The sequence below is a fragment of the Zosterops lateralis genome, assembly GCF_965231275.1.
Source record: "Zosterops lateralis genome assembly, chromosome: 3".
Classification (NCBI taxonomy): Eukaryota; Metazoa; Chordata; class Aves; order Passeriformes; family Zosteropidae; genus Zosterops; species Zosterops lateralis.
Genome location: NC_139764.1, coordinates 88,124,737 through 88,144,499, shown reverse-complemented (window position 1 = coordinate 88,144,499; position 19,763 = coordinate 88,124,737). Strand labels below are relative to the sequence as shown.

Genomic DNA, 19,763 nt, shown 5'->3' with positions numbered 1-19,763 from the left:
AAAGCTACTTTTCCTGAAAATCTAAATTTCAGGAAAAATTCAAGGCATCTAAATTTCTCATAGATGCTGCAACCATGGATAGTATCTTTCCACTGCTATTCATAAGTTTTTGTTAATCTATTTAAATTTGTTTTTCATTATTTATTCCCCTTGGTTTTCTTTAACTTTCCCATTCTGCTATTTTCATTTTCTCCATTCTTTTCTCCTTTATATGTGGTCTCATCTACAGATGAAAGAGCTAAGAGAGAACTCACTGGTAGGATCTAGGAACAGGCACATCGTGTAAAGGTATCCAGAAAAAAGGGCAGAAAAGATCCTTTTTTAAGCACTGTCTCATGGGGGAAGAGGAGATAGGAAGATGGTAATTTACTGCAAGGACAATGCTCACAGGAGTAGAATCAGGTTCTCCAGTAACAAGAATCAAAGCTTTATTCACACAAAGGACGGAGTATCAGTGTGCATGTGTAACAGACCATTTCAACTGTGCAAGAAAACAAAATATTCCTTCTTCTCTTACTACATAGGAAGAAAAATATGTATGATGGGACTGACTTTCTCTTGGGGATATCTGCTAGGTATCAAAAGAAATATACTGTTGCTAAAAGAAGCCAGGTTGTAATCACTGTTGAAGAGCATCCTACAGGCTGCCCTCATAACCCAAACACCAAAGACATTAAAAAAGTGACACTGGACAATAGGATTTTTAGGTTAAATGCCTCTTTCAGAACAAAAACAATGTAAAAACGACAGTAAGAAGGATGTATAAGTATTTTCCCTTGATGTGGATGACTGATTATGAAAGCAAAACACATCAGGTGAAATGAAAGTGATCAGTACAATTAAGGGCAACTTGGTAATACAATTACTCCCTTCAATTCTCTATCCCACTCCAAAAAAATAGGCCAGGGGTATGTTTCTAGATGACATTGTAAAGATTGTTACAGAAAACAGTGAGACAGACATTTAACTCATGTTTTTGTTCCGTATTTGCACTGAAAATGGAGGTTTTTGTAGATATGAAGATTTACCTCACTAATAGAATGGGACATGAGACAATTTCCACAGTATATTATCATTTCCATATCAGGCACCTCACTTGAACTTTTTATCAGTTAATGGCTAGATTTAAACCCTATAATAAATCACCAAAGATTATAATGAATGATTTGCAAACTGGTATTGTGGTATAAATAGTTTGGGGTTTCTTTTTGAAGGATATAAAATTGCATAGCAATGACCTCAGAAATCACTTTCTGGTTCAACAATATTAAATATTCTTACTTACTATTTTGACAATTATATCCAATTTTTTTTTTTGTACTGCTCTTTAAAATAGTGGGTGCTAAAAATGTGAGGGCTAGATTACTGTCACAAATCTATGCATCTCTTCTGACAACAGGGTCAGGATTCAAGAGTTGACAGGGCAGTCAAACAGGAAAAGAAAAAAAAAGACCCTGTGAAATGAGGCTTATTAACAATATTCTGTTTACTGAAGAATATGTTTGAGGAAACATCTGATTTCTTTGACACTGGAGACCCAAAGGGAGAACCACTAGCTGGAAAGCAAAGAAGTTGCTTTTAATGTGGGAAAAACACAGAATTACTGACTAAATCCTGAATACAGGAGTAAAAAATACCGGCTTGGAAAAGAGACAGTTTCCTACCAGGGAGGATAACTAAAGCCAAGCAGGCAGATAATGAATTCCAGATCACCTGGAGCACTTGAAGTGAGAATTGATGTATTTCTGAAACAAATATTTAGTTCAGTTTTTAGGAGAAATACTACTGCCTGTGTGGGCCATGACTCAAAGGAAATAGTCAAACGTCCATTTTCAGAATCTGTGAATTTTCAAGTTCTCTCTTGATTTTTTCTTTGCAAGTTCTGTGGATACAGAACTCCCATCATGCTGTGTACATACCTAAAGAAGATGTGTGTAAGTTGTTTAGAAGGGTCAAGAAGCTTTTCTGACACCAATACAATACTGGGGAGATGCAGTCTTTCCTATCCTTTTAACTACTTTTCCTAGAAATACTTAGAAAGCCACAAGAAACCTGCTATCCTTGGAGACAGTACACCAGTCAGTTTATGCCAGCAGAGAAAAACCTTTCAGGTGCAATACATAATGCTTTATCCCTGTACACAGCATGAAAACTTCCAGGTTTAGTAACAAAAAGGGATTTTCCTCCCTTCCTGATTCTCAGCCTTTAATCAGACTGGTTGGAAATATTGATTTTCCTATACATAAAAGTCCTCAGCTGCTCATTCAGGTAGTTCTTGTCACCTGCTGTGGGTGCCAGGCAGTATCAGAGCAATTGTGCAGAGCAGCTGGATAACCTAAGAGCAGGATACACAAAACTGGTGGTCTCAGCGTAAGGGTAGCTGGAAGAAATGTAACGGGCCAACTTTATAGAATAATAGACCACATTGTATTATAGCAATATACTTCCTAGTAAGTACAGAGATGTGTATCATTACATGAAGCTCAATACACACACTATAATAATATATCATAATATACACAAAATCAACATAGATTCTCTGTTCCTGCTGGCCCTAAACTAGATAAAATCACTTCTAGATCAGAACTGATTTGAGAGCTGAAGTACAAGCTGAGATTTAATTGATATACCATATAAACAGACTTCAATTATGGCTGGATACAGTAATTTAAATAAAAACAGTCTAGGGCTTGACAGAAAATGAGATACATTCAGATTTTGTTTGTTTCCAATTTTAATACTAAGGATATGACTCAGCTGTTAGTCTGAAATGAAAACAGAAGAAATTATTTTTAAGTGATATTGCAGCACATGATTGCACTACAAAACTAAACAGGCTTTTGCAATCCAGCAGAAAGTATGATTTCTGACCATGCAAAAAAGTTGAGCTCTGAGTGAAGATTGATTAACCAAATTAAAGATGTCTTTAAACATACCGCACCACATATGCACTGTTTGGGAGACAGATGGAGATGGAAAAATCACATTTTGTGCAGATACGCAATAGCGTAGCAGGGACTCATCCCATTGTATGAGATGAATCACTCATTGTACCACACAATATGTGGCAGTCAAGCAGACTGTCAGGATTCCCATTCCCAGCACAAACGTTTTTTACAGAGCTCTGTATCACCTCTGGCTTTAACTGCACCTGCCTTCAGCCTGTTAGGCAAACTCCTACTCTGGATGCAGCTCATTTTACAGACTCACATAAATCTATTAAGTGCTTTTCAAAGCAAAATACAAGTGCAGACCCGCCAATAGCCAAGACACAATCTGTTTTTCTGATGTGTTTATAGGCAGAAATCTCAATCAAAATCCGAGCAAAATCTTTGTTTAATTTAGCATTGGTTTCTTTCACTTATTTCTAATTGATGAGTTTAAGGGTAATGACTGGGAAGAGATAACAGTTGTTTATCCTGTGATTTACCATGATGTTACACATGCAATTCTCTTTTTTAACATTGAGGGAATTCTCTTATCCCTTTTGATACAATAGCTCTGGTTTCCCAAACCTGCTGTAACTACAGTTATTTTACAGCTCTTGGTTGTTTTTCTCTGTCTGTTTTAACTCAGTCGCCCATGTGTGTTTGGCACTTAAGGAAATCCTAAAAGCTAGGGACTCATGACTAGGTTAAAACAACTCAGGAATATGTCCTTAGTACAAGGTGTTATTTGTTCACTTCCACAAAAGTAACAACAGTGATGAAAACAGTAATGAATTATGAATATGAATTTTCAAATAATGGAAACAACAAACATCTATCAAATCTTACTCTAAAAGTGACCTTTCTTTTTTTCCTCTGCAAAGTTCTCCCTGACCTTTTGAAGCCCATATTGGTCGGAAAAAACATCAGCTCTTGCCTGTGTTTTTCTGACAGTTGTTCCACTGGCAGCTCCTGGACAGTATGTCTATTCATCATGTCTATTCAGAATCTTAGAGCCCAGGTTTAACTACTGTTCAATGTCTTATTTCTGAATTTTAACAGATTCTATAGAAGTAAATCAACAATCAAAGGAAAATCCTGAAAAACAAGGACTTTTCCATCCTTTTCAGATCATTCTTATACGGATCTCCTCAGACTTAACTCCATGGTAAGTATTCATTATGAACAGAAATGTTGAGTATGTACCTCAATCAGAAACAGCCACAGATCCTGCTGAGCTCGTCTGCTTTTGAGAATTTCTCACTTCCTCCAATCTGGCTCTAAAAACTCTGATTTTTCAACAGTGTTGTAACTGAGCTGTTACTCACTGGGTCATTCACAAGTTATGCCAACATGGAAATAACACAGCAGTTAGTTGGTATCCAACAGACACAAACCATGTTCTAGCATGTCAAAAGCAGAGAGCTCAAATGTCTTTCTGTGTTTAGTAAGCAAGAAGTGAAAAAAGAAACTGCATGAATCAGAGTTTTCAAACAGAAAATGCAAGCAAGGAGGTAAGTAGTTGTACTCAATTAATTTAAATGTGCAACATGAGTTATTTCTTAAGCATGCTTTTGTTGACTCCTGCATCTACCCTCAGCCTTCCCCCCTGAATGAGCTCCTGTCTCTATTAGCTAGTGATATTCTGTGCCATCATTCCCAACTGCATCCCATTTACAGCCTTGGGACTACTCACTCCTCTTTCTGCATAATAACCTTCAGTCAACTCTGAACAAACTTGATCACTAATCTCTAGAGCCATCATATGACTCTTCAGAAAGATTAGGCTTTGTATAGACTTTCTTTCAAAAAAAGACTCATGTGCCTATGAGAATTTCCTTCTGTTTTAATCCAAGTCACAGTTTCCCTTTGCAGTCAATGACATGAGGGCAGCCCTGGAATGCCTCCTCTCCTATTAAAAGTCTTTTCCAGTTTCACACAGTTTATCTGAAGGTTTTGTCTCTCACCTTGATGCTTGCAAAGTGAAGTGTGTAAACTTAGAAGGCAGGCAGGTTATAAAATGCATCCTAATTATCAGCATTTTTTTGTATGCTGGTGTAAGTGGGCTGATGGCTAGGAATGTACTTTGGGATACCATTCTCACACAGAAATCTCTTCATCTGCTAAATGGCTACAGATTTTGCTACAAGATCTAAGTATACCACCACCTGTGTAGGTCTCACCCAAAAGAACTTGCTGTGTTGGAATGAAAAATCCTACTATCAAGATGCAAATCTCCATCTTCAAAATTAGAGGCACAAAGCAGCCTGACCAAAAGTTGTCAAATGCTAAAAGAGAGAACCTTGTTTATTAGTAATTCTCTTTTGGTAACAGGAGAAAGAATATTAAAAATATTTGGACTGTTATAATTTTCTGTTTTCTGAGGGGAAGGATTTATTGAGTGATTAAAAAATCTGGTCTGCTCATTGTATTTATAAATGTTATTAGAATTTTGAAAAGTGAAGTGATAGTATTTCAATTAAATTATTCAAAGCAATATAATCTAAAGGTTATTGTGGAGAATTGCTGAAAGGTCTCATTATACTCTATTACTAGAAATAAAACTGGCAGAAAAAAATTGAGTGATGATAAATGCAAAGTAATGCTATGAAAATCATTAAACTGAAGTATTGATAAGCATCAAAATACTGAAAGTAAATAGCTCTTAATTAGTTATTATCATTCAAGAAAGATGCCCTAGATTTTTTACAAATGCCATTAAAAAAACATCAAATCAGTGCTTGCAAGCAGGATGAATGGTAAACAGCACTAGAAAAAAACCTGACACTGAACCACAAAACAACAGAAGGTCTGTTCCATTATTGGACTTCTTGACTACCAAGATGAGCTACTCTGTTTAATCATGGCCATGCCATTCTGGCCATGCCAGCCCAACAGGAAAATGAAAGAGGTAAGGTAAGGAAGAGAGAGATAGTCATTAGTATGTCATGGAAAACCAGAGCTACCTCTGCTTCTATGCAATAAAAGTTGGGGGCTAGAAAAGAAACAAATCCAGAGCAATGTAAGAGTGAGGATAGGTGTGAAATTATCCTCTGCTTTTAGTCATGCATGAAGAGGAGGACACTTACTAACTCTTCAGAAACTGCTTTAAAACTTACAAGAGGAAGTGGGATTTAGGGTTTTATTTTTGTTTTAACACTCAGTGCATAACTGAACTGTCAAACCCATTACAATCTTGCTACAGGGTCTAAGGATCGCACCACTTGTGTAGGTCTCACCCAAAAGAACTTGCTGTGTTTTTCTGAGGCCAAATGCTTAACTAAGGTTTAAAAAAAAAGCCTTTGACGAACTCAGGGCAGAGAAGTAAAAGCTACCATAGAATATAAGGCAAGATAGTCTTGGATTCAGCCTTGAAAAGATTAAATTTCTGACTGCTGGAAGCTGAAGGAGCACAACTGAGGTAAGATTACTCTGCATTTTTGCTTTTTCTTTCATGCTTTCCTAAGTGATCATAACTCAGCATCCTCAGAATTTACTACACTTTTGCTACATTAAAAAAAATTATAATGTTTATTAATACCACCAAGATCTTTTTTCTTCCTTTAATTTTAAAAATAAATAAAGAAAATCAAAACAACCCCCAAAAAACTGTAGGATCTGCAGTATGGTTTTCAATGTGAATGATAGCATAATTTTTTATTATTATTTATTTAAGTGTAGATTCAGAAATGAATTAAACCTTAAAAATCTCATTTTCACTTTGCTGATATATGTGAAACAGAGAGATAAGTAACCTGCAAGTTAAAGTAACTTGGTTACACCAATAAACAATTCCTTGAAAGAGCCAAATAACTCTTATCTCCTTGCTTTCAGCCTTATTTTTGAAACCAGATTTTGCCCTTTTCTTTCCTCATGTTGATGTCTGGGAGAAAAAGAAGATACTAATATATGTGATGGGAACACTTAACAACATCTTGCACACTTTTTTTCATCATGTTTACAAAGTAACTCCTTTCTTGAAAACTAATTATTTTAAATATACTTTCCATGCCTACAGAACCACATAGAATTTTATTTTCAAACCATAAAGCTGCAGACTCTTCACTCGGTCAAACAAACAACCTTTACTGTTGAGTTGATTTACCAAATCTGTACTTGCATACAGACCTTTAAATGAAATGCTACATATGCAGGAGGGTCTGGTGGTCTTGCTAAGGTGAACAGTCTAATGTGCAATACCACAGCAAACTTCTTGCTACATATTACAGACCAGCAATTAAGAAACCAGAAGCAATACTGTGGGATTCAAATTTTTCTGCATGTATTTTATCATCTGCACTGAAATAATTTTTTCTGATCTGCCACAGGTGAAAAACCTGCCCTAGGAAAAGGAAGCAGCAAGACGAGCCTAAAATTGCTGATGGATACAGACTCACCGAGCAAGTTGTATGTATTTCTTTAAACTACAGCCACATCTCAATAGCACACTCAGCTTAATGTTCAGTGTGAAATCCCTGCTCAGGTTCATGTCTCCGGTTGATCTGAAAGGGCTGGCTCTGACAGTAAGGCTGTGCCTCTTATATTAATTCCTTTGTGTGTCAGAAAGAGATCACCAAGGAATCACTTTCACAGACTGAATAAGTCTTGGAATATCTAAAGAGGTCTTAATCCACTCAGAGTGGGAGTATCAACCTTTAAACCACATAAGATGTGGCAAAGTATTTATATTGCCTTGAAGCAGCTGGGAGCTAAGCCTAGGAAAAAGATATTGTTAGTCTACCATGTCAACACATGACCCACTCTTCATGACACAAATATGAGGACATTTGAGGAATTACGTGCTCTTTGTTTTGCTATCCATTTTATAGCTTTACAGCAGAGAGAACCAGTAGTCTATAGTGTATATTAATAACTATATATGAAAAAAAATGGAGTTTAATTTTCAGTTGAAAAATTGAAACATTTTTAGTGTACATCTTCACCCCTAACGTTCACTTTCAGGGGAAGATTTAGGATTATTTTTATCAAGTTTAAAATAAGTGGTTTTAACAATGCAAGTGCTGCTCAATCAGCCAGTATTCATTATTAGGAAAAACTTCAGCATCTATGAAAAGTCAAGAACCACAGTCTACAAGTTGTGATGACTCTCTTGAGTACACTGATGTTTGAACATATTCATTATAATTTGATTTGTTAAGCAATGTTTAGGGGAAAAAAGCTGTGAAGAGCTAAAAAGCTATGACATTTTAGGCCTTGACACAATCTCTGAATTTTATTTCCTTGATTATCAAAACTTGTGTGTGAAATTGCCAGAGATGTTGCATACTGGGAAAAACAGAACTCAGCACAGCTAAAACAGCTGCTAAAATTTTTACTTAGCACAGTTTTAAAATAATTATTGTACTAATTATTTATTACTGAAAGTATTTTTGCAGAATCTGCAAGTGTAAATTATTTACTCTGACAGGCATAAAAGATGAATTTCAGAGATGCAGCTGTGCTGCTGCTCAGTGTCATATTTAGGAAAATATTTTGCCTGCTAAGGTTCTTTGAAAGAGGAAAAAGAGACTGGCATCCCCCCACCCACACTATAGCTTATTTAGAAACAAACATAAGATTACAAAACCATGGAGTATGAAATGGTATGTAAATAGAGATTTCATATTACACTGTAGCACAAAAGAAATTCAGATGGCTAACAAAAACCATGCAAAACAAATGTCACATACCTAAAACTGACAGAATTGCTACTCTGTGCTGAATGCAGACAGATTATCTGTGAATTTGGTCTGTACTAAATAGAAGTTCCTACATATACCGTAAATGTATGCTTGAGGTAAAAGAATTTCTTTTGCAGTATTAGATGGAGAAAGACCTTTAAGCAACTTAACTCTACCTTAAGATGTTTTAACTGTTCCTACTAAAACAAACTGACCTCTAAGTTTGTTTTCAGTTTCCCATAGATGTCAATTTTTTCATAAATAGTTCTAGTATAAATAACTTCCAGTGTGAAATTAGTAAATTTTCATTTCACTGAAAGGCTCTTCTTCCTCAGTGACTTTTCGTCTCTAGCTTGATCAGTGAGAACAGATATTATTGGTAAGAAAATTCTTTTCATCAATGGTATAGAGCAAGGTGAGATAAAAGGATTGAAGTTAAATAGTCAATAAGACATTTATACACTTACGAGGAAGTCTGGAAGACATTGTAACATGAATTAAAAACAACATAAAACGCTGCATTCACCTGTTGCCTCACCACAGTGATTTCTAATAAACAGGATTGATCTGATGAACCCCCTCAGAAAACTGTACAGGCAGATGATCACTGCATTACATGACCATGTGTTTGTTCCCAGCCTGTAAGTGGTACCAATATGCCTCAATTTAAAGCAGATATAAGTGGCTAGGATAATGTATGCAAATATGTTGGACAGCAGTTTTTAAAGTGGTAATTGGTTCAATCTCTGATCATCTGACTGCACAGTTGTAAACAATCTGTTTAAAGTGGTCGTGTCACCGCAGCTGCAATCTGCCCTCTACATAACAGCTCCCTATTACAGAGCACTCATACATAAAATGAATGATCAGTATCTGCTTCCCTCATTCTCCCAAGGCATGATAACCATGTCAAATAAAAATGCTTTGCTTAAAGGGATAAAAATGTGAATCAGAAAAAAAATTTGCATGTGTTAGAAAGGACAGAACTCCTAAAGGCAGTATAGCTCCTTACTACATGGAAATGTAAAGCTTGTTAGGAAATTATATTTGTATGTTTGCAAATAAATCAAAATTATATAATCTTATTTAACAAGAGTGATGTAGGATTTCACTGGCCATTAACAGTGAAAAAAGTTGACTGCATTAAACAGCTATGAACCCTTACAAATCAGCAGATTTTAAAGGTTGAAAAGCTTCAAGGCTCTGCTCCCCTCTCTCCCCCTCTAGTTTGTTGATCCTGCATCCCATTCTGAGGCACTGAGATCTAACATCAGCCTTAGGTGTGTCACACAGAGCTAGGTCCCTGGCAGTTTAGGATCAGAAGTACTTGGCTGTCAGATACCTATGGATTTTAACACATCTGTGTTGGCCACAAAGGTGAATCTACAAAACACATCCTCCTAGGCATCCCTACCATTTTTATTTCCAGTAATGCTAGCATCAATTCCAAATGTGATTGCTAATGTAAAACCTTCACTTGGGGAGCACATTCTGATTTTAATTTTTACTAGGTGGACATAAAAATAATGGAGCAGGCAGTTGTAGTTCAAGACTCTGAGATTATTCCTATCTACTTAATCATGGGTCTTTTGATCTGTCATATTTCAATTATATGCAAATTTTCATACTAAGTAAACATCAACCCAATGGAGCACAATATCTAGATGGTAATTGGATATGACACCCCACAAAGCCTTAGTTTTGAATAAAACCCAACAAAGAACTACCAAAGTTCAGAATAAATCTTATCAACCAGTTAGCAACATCCTGCTGGCAGCACCCACAGAGACCTCCATCCACTTGCAAAATGGAAGCTGCAGACAGCAAAGGAAGCAGCTTGGCTGTGAAAGTGTGTCAGCTGCCAAGGGCTGCAGACACTGGGATTCAGTCATGCACTGAAATACTGGCTGGAAGGAGCCCAGCATACCAACCTGAGACTGAGCTGCAGCTTTGAAATGTGTTAACTGGTTGGACAAACAGTGTTTTTTAACTCTGGCTTGGAGGTAAAATCTTCACTAGTAAAAATATGGATACCTGTTATTGAGTAAGGTTCAAGGTGAAAATGAAATCACATTTAAATCAAAAGTAGTTCTTCATTAAAACTTTGCTTCAGTTAATAAATGTTATTTTTTTTTCTCAGTGCTGTTCTACATTTATCTGCTTTACTCTTATTATGTTTTCTGGGCATTTATCTTAAAATTCAGTCTCATTAAAACTTCTGAATAAGGTATAAAAACATTATTCCATTTAACTGACATGATCAGTGTTATTTCTGAGGGCAATATTTCATGTAATCTTCACAAAATTCATAAGCAATGCAAAAACTCATTTGAATAGTTTATTACATCCTTGATTTGATATAAATAAAACTGTTATATTCTACTGTTTTATCCTTGTCATGCAATCCCAATATTCATCACTGCAATAAATTAAGTCTTATAAACAACAAAACATCATAAAACAAATTCAAGAGATGCTGCAAAAAGGGAATAAAAAGGAAATTATCTAGTGCAATATCTCTGAGCGCAAAACCCTTGAAACATGTTGCAACCAGTCAGTTAATAATTACTTTGTAAATCTGAAATGAAGCAGAGGGGATAAAACTAACAAACAAGTCATAAAGTACAATTGTTACTTGTTTGGAGTGATGATTGCCTGGAGGGAAGAGGGGCACAAAAAAGGCTGGTTAATGTTCAAGGACCACCTCTGCCAAGCTCAGGAAGAACATCACAATGAAGAGGAAGTCAGGCAAAAATGACAGGAGGCTTATATGGATGAACAAGGAGCTCCTGGAGAAACTCAAAAAGGAAGCCAAAAGAGGTGGACACAAAAACAGGTAGCCTGGGAGGAATACAAAAACTGTCCAAGCAGTCAGGGATCATGTTAGGAAAGCTAAAGCCCTGATAGAATTAAAACTGGCTGGGCAGCAGGAAAAGTACATCAGTGATAAAGGGAAGACCAGGGAAAATGTGGGCCCTCTCTGAAACAAAACGGGAGACCTGGCTACCCAGGACATGGAGAAGGCTGAGGTAATCAATGACTTCTTTGTCTTGGTCTCCACAGACAAGTGCTCCAGCCACACCACCCAGGTCACAGAAGGCAAAGGTGGAGACTGGGGAAATGAAGAACTGCCCACTACAGGAGAGGATCAGATTTGAGAATATCTAAGGAACATGTCCATGCACAAGTTCATGGGACCTGATGAGATGCTTCTGCCCATTCTTGGGGGAACTGGCTGAGGAAGTGGTTAAGCCATCACCCATCATATTTGAGAAGTCATGTCAGTCCAATGAAGCTCCCACTGACTAGAAAAGGGGAAAAGTAACCCTCACTTTTAAAAAGAGAAATAAGGAAGACACAGGAAGCTACAGCTCCTTCAGCATTACCTCAGGTCAGAAAGGTCATGGAAACAAATCCTCTTGGAAGCTTTGCAAAGACATATGTGAAATGAGGAGGTGAATGGTGACAGATAACTTGGCTTCACTAAGGGCAAATCATACCTGACAAATTTGGTGGCCTTCTCTGACAGGGTCTATTACTGCCACTGTGAATTATGGTCAAAATGTCATAACAAAGAACCTGTTTTTGTATTTCCTTCAGTGTAGTCATTATACTTGTACTGGAAAATACATATAATCTTTACAAGTAAATAATGTGTCACACAAAATATATGCTTGCACAGATGCTGAATGCTACAACAAATTTTAATACTAATCCCAAAACACACTGATCTTTCCCTTATTCACTCAGGCTGAACAGAACACATGATGGATGTTAAAAATCCAGGTGCCATCATCATTGCACTGTGCTAGAATGCAGGAGCTCTCTTCAGAATGAAAAGGATATAAGAAGGTAACTTCAAATAGGAACCTCTTACAGAAACAAACTGAAGTTTTGGAAAGTCATGAACAAATGGTAATAGTGTTATCGAAATGAAGAAGACTGGCAAATTTTGTAATTGGTGCTGTTATCATTTTAAGCTATAACATGCCAGACTTTTCAAGAACATGCTACTTAATGACTAAATTTCTTCCAGTGTAATGGCTTGGCAGACCTTCACCATTAGCTTGCAGCCAAAATGTCACTCTATGACATGCTGCCAAGCATTACAATATTGACCTAATTTGTCCCTTGTATTTTATGTTAAACATAAAGTCAGAAATCATGAAAAAGAAAATGCTTTCTTGTCTCACAGTTATTTTAGAGAATTTTAAATGGTATTTTATTACCAGTGTTCCCAAACTAGAAGCATGAAGAGATAAGAAGGAAGAATTAGAAAGACAGGTTTAACTTGTTTAAAATGTAGCTCATTTCTGGGCACTTGATGCCAACAAACTTTTATTGAAAAGAAATATCCAGATGATTATTTTTAACAATCTTAATTTACTTAATTTGTGTTCTTAAAGAAAAAAAAGTTTATTTGCTTTAAAAAATTCAACATTTAAATAGTTTACTTCAATGTTTTACTTGTAACGTATTCCCCTTTTCCCTCATCAAGAAACTCACACCTAAAAAGGCATTGAAATTCTGCCATGTAAGTATTCGTATGCCTCACCTGAACATCTCTTATCTTGGTTTCCTATTACTCATAAAAAAGGCACTCTTTGAATTCTTCCATTATGATCAAGAGACCTGAACAGACACTTCATTTTTTCAATCAAAAAAAGAAACAAGCTCTCATCATATTTGTTTTAAGGGATATAAGTGCTGAACATTTTTAGAGCACTAAGAACTCTCAGGACAGACCTCAGAAAACAACTCATGTAATTCTAGTACTACTTCACTTAATATTTAGTATGCATATGCTTCAATTCTAAGACAAATTTATGTATGAAAATAGCATGGAATGAATTTATAAATGTGGAAAATTTTCAGAGAATTTGAGGGAAATCAATAGACATGAAGGTAAATATTTCAAAAAGTGATATATTTAGTATAAATCAAACTGAAAATGTTTGCAGCTTTAGAGTACGTTTCTGCACTCTCCTAGCTGATGGAAGATTGCTAAACTGTGGTCTGAGTCATAAGGTGAACAGAAACGTCTTAGGAATATTTTGCTCATGCTGTTTGCTCCACAAGAAATCCATTAACTTCATTAGCAAGATATTTTGGTAAACTGTTACATGCATTAAAATGTATTGACACACTTGAATACTCAAAAATCTTGGAAGTATGTTCTCATACAAATGACTAATGTCTGCAATCAGAAAACAAAAGTAATCTATCAGCTCCTCCAGAAAAAAAGAAAGGAAAGCAAAAACACTGATAAATGGAAATAATAAAACTCCTAGAAAATGTATCAAGGCATCAACTGTGACACTTAATGGCCTGTTTGGCATCCCTCTGGGGAAAAAAATGCAAGCCGAAAGTTCAACAGAACAGGGTGAAGGGGCTTTTTTCCTTAGTCTAAAGAAGGAACAAACTCAACGCAACAAAAGCATAACTGTCGCAGAAGAATGTTACAAGTGACTTACAGGAACCAGGAATTTTTTAATTTCTTCCAAGGCATGACTCATACGAGAATACGCCTCCCCGGGTGGAGCAAACACTTCAATTAACACGTGGAGCTCATCACTCAAGTGCGCGTATTTGGCTTCTCCACTTTTCCTTAGTTCTTCCTCCTATGAAGAAAGGGATGGATTTGGTTTTTAGAACTGGAAATCTACTAATTTTGTAGTGATTTAGCATTCACAGATAACATGACAGAAGGACATACTGTAAGCAGGCTTTTAAGTCCTTTGAGAAATAAAAGTCTAGTTCAAGCCACTTAAAGACTTAAAAATCAATTTTGAGTGCTTGAATGATAAAACCAGCATAATTATCATCTAAATCAGAATTAATCAGCACAGTGAAAAAATGCTAAATAGTCCAGAAGGAAGTACTGACATACTAAATCCATAATGAAAAAGCTGCATTAGTTTGTCTGAATCCTAGCTCTTAACAAAAACAAACAAACAAACAAGCAAACAAAAAATTCAAACCTAAGATAAAGATGCGTAAGATGCATTTAATCATTTTGGAACACCATTGTTTAGTAAACTCTTTAGGTTCTTCAACAAATATTGGCAGCTTGTACATTTTATTATCACCAAAGAAAAACAAGCCCAAGGACTTTTATTTGAGACACAGGATCACAGGATAGTTTGGGTGTGAAGGGACCTAAAGACTGTCTAGTTCCAGTGCCTCTGCCATAAACAGAGACGCCTTCCACTAAATCAGGTTGCTCAGGGCCCTGTCCAACTTGGCCTTAAAAACTCACAGGGATGGAGCCTCCACGACTTCTCCGGGCAAACTGCTCCAGTGCCTCACCAAACTCATAGTGAAGAAACTTTTACTACTGTTTAACCTAAAACCTACTCTCAATTCAGTTTAAAGCCACTACCTCCTGTCCCCTCATTATGCGCCTTTGTAGAAAGTTCCTCTCTGGCTTTCTTGCCCTCTTTCTGTACTTGAAAGATGTCATAAATTTACCCTGAGCCTTCTCTTTTCCAGGCTGAGCAATCCACATGCTCTTCACAGCAGAAGGGCTCCAGCACTGATCATCCTTATGGCCCTTCTCTGGACTTGCTCTGACAGATCCATGTGCTTCATACGCCGAGGGCCCCCGAGCTGCCTTCAGTACTCAGTGGTGTCTGAGTTTCAGCTCCAGTCCCAACTCAGGGTACCTATGCAATGCAGTGTACACCAGCTCAAATGGTGAATCACCTCACCTAGATGTAACTCAACCATCTTTGGGTCCCAATTTTCTAGATACAGAATAAGCCTAATAATCCTACTTCATGTTACAGTAATGTTTTGAAATGTCAATCCACTTTCTTACACAAAGCTTTGAGATAGTAAATGCAAATTGCAAAATACATTTGTGCTAGTTACTGCTCCATAAAAATCAAAGACATACAGCAGTGATCATGTTAATGGCATTGACTATGACAACATAATGAAAAATATATGTCATTACTGCACAAGATAGCCATAAGTAATGCTAAAGAAATTATGAGTTGAACTCTCAGTCTTCAAAAATATCTTGAGAAATGTAATTTAGAAGAAAATACATATATATAGAAAACATTATCACACAAAAAGAAGTAAACTAACTTGCTTGAAAATGGTGAAGAGGTTATAGCTTTTTAGTATATACTAAAATAATAGTTTATGAGCATTTAGCTAAGATATAAAAATTGTAACAAGAGATTACAATTCTTACTGATTTAGCTTATTTATTTCTGCATTAACTTCGCTTATTTTAGCCTTGACTAATTTACACCACTCCTTGCTACCAAAAACATTTGCAAGATGCCATGCTTTTAACAAGTATTCAGATATTTTTATCTGTGTTAGAATATCCAGCCTTAAGGACTTTTTGATTTTTCCAGAGATTACATGAAGGCTACATCCTGTATCTCCAGAACTTGAGATCTGGCTCTACGCTAAGTCAACATTTTGCAGATTATGATAAATTCATAATTCAATAAATGTGAATTATTATTTTATTTTTAAATTTCAAAATTGGCATATTTGTTTGCAACTGAAACTAAAAAATTAAGATAAGACATAATTGTCTTAGTATTTTTGTTTTTAAAGTTAAATTATCTTTGGCATTTTACCTTATCACTGAAATCTCATTGAAATGTCCATAAGAACCATAGCACTGTGAGAAGACAGAGATAGCGCTAAAGGCAATCCTGCCTCAGATAATTTGCAGCTGTTTTTAATTACCAAAGAGTAGGAACAGCCTTGCCCTCACAGCTGGGTGTGATAAAAGAGTGAGTGAGCTGGTACCGTCAGTTGGAGTCTCCTGGCTGTGCTGTGAGGAGGAAGGGACAGGCGGTTGTGTGAGGGACAGACAGGGTAAGGTGGCCATGCCAGGGACAGAGAGCAGTGAGCTGGGACTGCAGAAGGAAGAGAGAAAGAGGCAGAGCTGTGGGAACTTGTCCATAGGACTGATATATAGGAAAGGTATGAAAGACATTTAGATAACATGATGCTGATACTTGAAGGCCCCTGAGGTTTTTATTGGAGCGCTCTGAGTGCAGTGGCTGTCTTGACCATGACATAGCATAATATAAAAGTCCATCATGAGATGTTACAGAACCTTTCATTTTCTGGGAAAAAAATTGCATATATGATTAATGCTCCTGGAAAAAATTGGTATGAAGTTTTCAATACAATTAATTTTTAATAAAGATACGCCCTAGTGATCAGTGGAAGTTTCTTTCCTGTTGCTTTTTTAATATTTTGAGGGGGGAAAAAACCAATTCAACAAATTTCAGAAAGTCCCAAAAGTTATTTTTTCCAGAAAAGGCTACCAATAAACTTAGAATTTAGAAATTGGACCTTTTTCTTCAGACATAGAAAATGCAAAAGAATGATTGGCTCATTACTTTGATGAGGAATTTGTACAGCTAAGACATCAGCAACATGATTTTATGATGCATACTTGGAATATACTGCCTCGGTGGTAGCAATGGTAATTATGTTTCTCTTTTAGTTCCTGAACAAATTCAGGATTTCTTACAACACATCATTTTACAACCTGCCTCTTTAGGTCAGCACATGCTTTCTTTCCACTTCTTTCTAAAGCTGTTGGAAATCATAAGCTGAGGTTATGAGGTACTACACATTTCTTTGTGAGGACACCTAATAAGGTTTCTTCTTCTGGAACACATCAGGTTAAAGACTGAATTTTCACACAGTATCTCTTCCCATCATATGGTAAAATGTCACAATAATGCTCCTTTTATTGCAAGTGTATGTACAGAGACAAGTAAACTTAAGGAAAACTGTGGATGAGTAAGAACTCACAGACCATGTAAGCATTGTACCAAGCTCTCTTTCCTCAAGCCAGCGAATATGACTGAGTATTTGGGGACTGAATGTAGCCTTACATTTAATCATGTATCAGGTATCTAACAAGCAAACAACAGACATGGCTCACTGTTGGGGAGACACTTGTTGGTATGGCAGGTGATACCTACTGGCAGCTAATAAAGCTTTCCAAGTGCAGTACAGATGAGCAGGCCCTCCCAGGAGCACATAAAGATGGACAACACCTTTGTAAATCTTCATCAGCAAGCAGCACATCCCAACTGCACAGCAAAATGGCCAGTGCCATGGGACTAAAATCCACTGAGTTCCCATTAGAAGCCAGAGAGCCTTTCTGAAGCTTAACCTTGATGTAGTTTCGTAGGAGAGGAGTCCAGTTAAAACCCTGTGAGCTCTGGAATGATCAGGAGGCTCTCCTCTAAACTGTGCTTCTGGGCAAACAAAAACACTTACGAATTACACCCCATGTAGGACTGGTAAGGACTCAAATGGATTATGGGACTTTCCAGCACCTGGTACACTGAGGCATAATAAGTGATATCATCATAAATCTATTTATCATGATGTTCTTGACAAGGCTATCTGGGTGCCAATGGCTTTGCAAGGCCCTAGTGGCCTCTAATGCACCAGTGCAACTACTTGTGGACCTTGGCTGTTTCTCATATGACTCTGCCTTAATCACTTCTGAGGTTCAGAGGTATTCCCCATGGTGCTGTCTGTAACTTTTGGCAGATACTTAGGGCTTTTTACGTTTGATAATTCCCTACATCATGTCCAGCAGTTTTCTAGACCCTGTTCATGTTGCACAGCCTTAGCCAGTGTCCACCCAGCAGCCCAGCTGTTCCCTCACAGCCCAAGCACAGAAATGATAACTGCTTGAGCTTACTCATGTAGACATGAAGTGAATCACAGTGGAAGGTGATGTGCATCGAAAGCCTGATGGATTCACTGCATCAAAATGCAGTTAAGTCTCAGGCGCTGGATCTTAGTGTAGAAAAACAACAAACCTGGGACCTGATCAGTTCTGCTTTATAAAAGGAAAGGAATAGGTTCCTTGGGCTTTTGGATTAGTGATCGCAATCACTCTTAGTACTGACTCTCAGGTTCATAGTATGGTTCCTACTTAGTTCACCGTGACCATGATTTACTTCAGTGTGGGTTGAGCATAGCAGAGAAAACATGTATCACCCCCCAGAGACAACTGCCCCTCATCCTGATCCTCTTCCACTCCACTCTGCATGTCAATTCCCTTGATTTCTCAGAAGTGACAGACCCAAGCTCCCCTTATACAACGTGTTTCAGGCTTCTTTCATTCCCTTCATTCTCTCTTCTTCCTCTCATCTGCAGAGTGTCTGTCACATAGTGCTGAACCTTCGGTGTGATGCATGGCTCTATAATCCACTCCCTCATAAGGATAACAAGTATTTTGAAACATCTACTGTGTTTTATAATTTCCAATTGACTGAAGCAGGGAAAATTACTCATAAAACTCTATATCAGAAATATACCAACTTCTGCAAAAGTGAAGTACGTGAGTGATAGGAACATAAAGGCCAAGAAAAATGATGAATTATCTCTGGATGTGAAAGGAATCTAAACATTTTAAAAGGCTGTGTGTTGACAGAGAACTGCTTTCTTTCTGGAAGCCTGGCCAAAATGCTTGAATAAAAATTTCGGAATGAAGTTGAAAGAAATGAAGTTTGCACAGAAAACAAAGTTACACAGTCCAGATTGGTAAATCAAAATAACTGAAATAACAGGATATCAAAGAATAATAGAAAAGAAGCTTGCAGTGGGAATTGTGTAGATCTCAGAGATAAATTTCATCAATACAATACAAAGAACATCCTATAATGAAACAAATACAGCTATGAAAAGAAACAATGGGTGCTTGAGGAACAATATGAGAATTGCAGTGGATTTCATATCTTGCAAGAATTTACAAAGAAAAGCATAGTGCAGAGACTAGACAAAGACGATAATCACAGGGCTTCTGCTACACAGGCATTATTCATAAGATGAATGTGCAATGCTACAGAAGAAAATTATTGAGCATGCAGTTTGACAAATGCAAACCTATTAATTTTTAATCTGGACATAAATGAAAAAAAATCAAAATGTTGTCTGCCACATTGACTGTAGTAAAAGTAACAGTGAACTAATTTCTTGGCAGTACTGGCTTTGGAATTAAAAAACTTCCACGTCGAAAGTCCCATCAATGGAGAAACATAAAAAACCCTAAACACAAAACAAAACAAGACAAAAAACCCAACAAAAACACAAAAACAAAAAACAAACAAACAAACAAACAAACAAACAAAAAAAATCTGAT

At 36.8% G+C, this 19,763-nt stretch overlaps 1 protein-coding gene across 1 annotated transcript in view; it reads right to left on the bottom strand.

The window, feature by feature from the left end:
• KHDRBS2 (KH RNA binding domain containing, signal transduction associated 2) overlaps positions 1-19,763 on the bottom strand; it is a 313,940-nt gene that overhangs the window by 136,310 nt on the left and 157,867 nt on the right. The window contains exon 4 of the mRNA XM_083857382.1: positions 14,083-14,229. Within this exon, the coding sequence (XP_083713508.1) occupies positions 14,083-14,229 (147 nt within the window). The remainder of the gene's footprint in view (positions 1-14,082; positions 14,230-19,763) is intronic.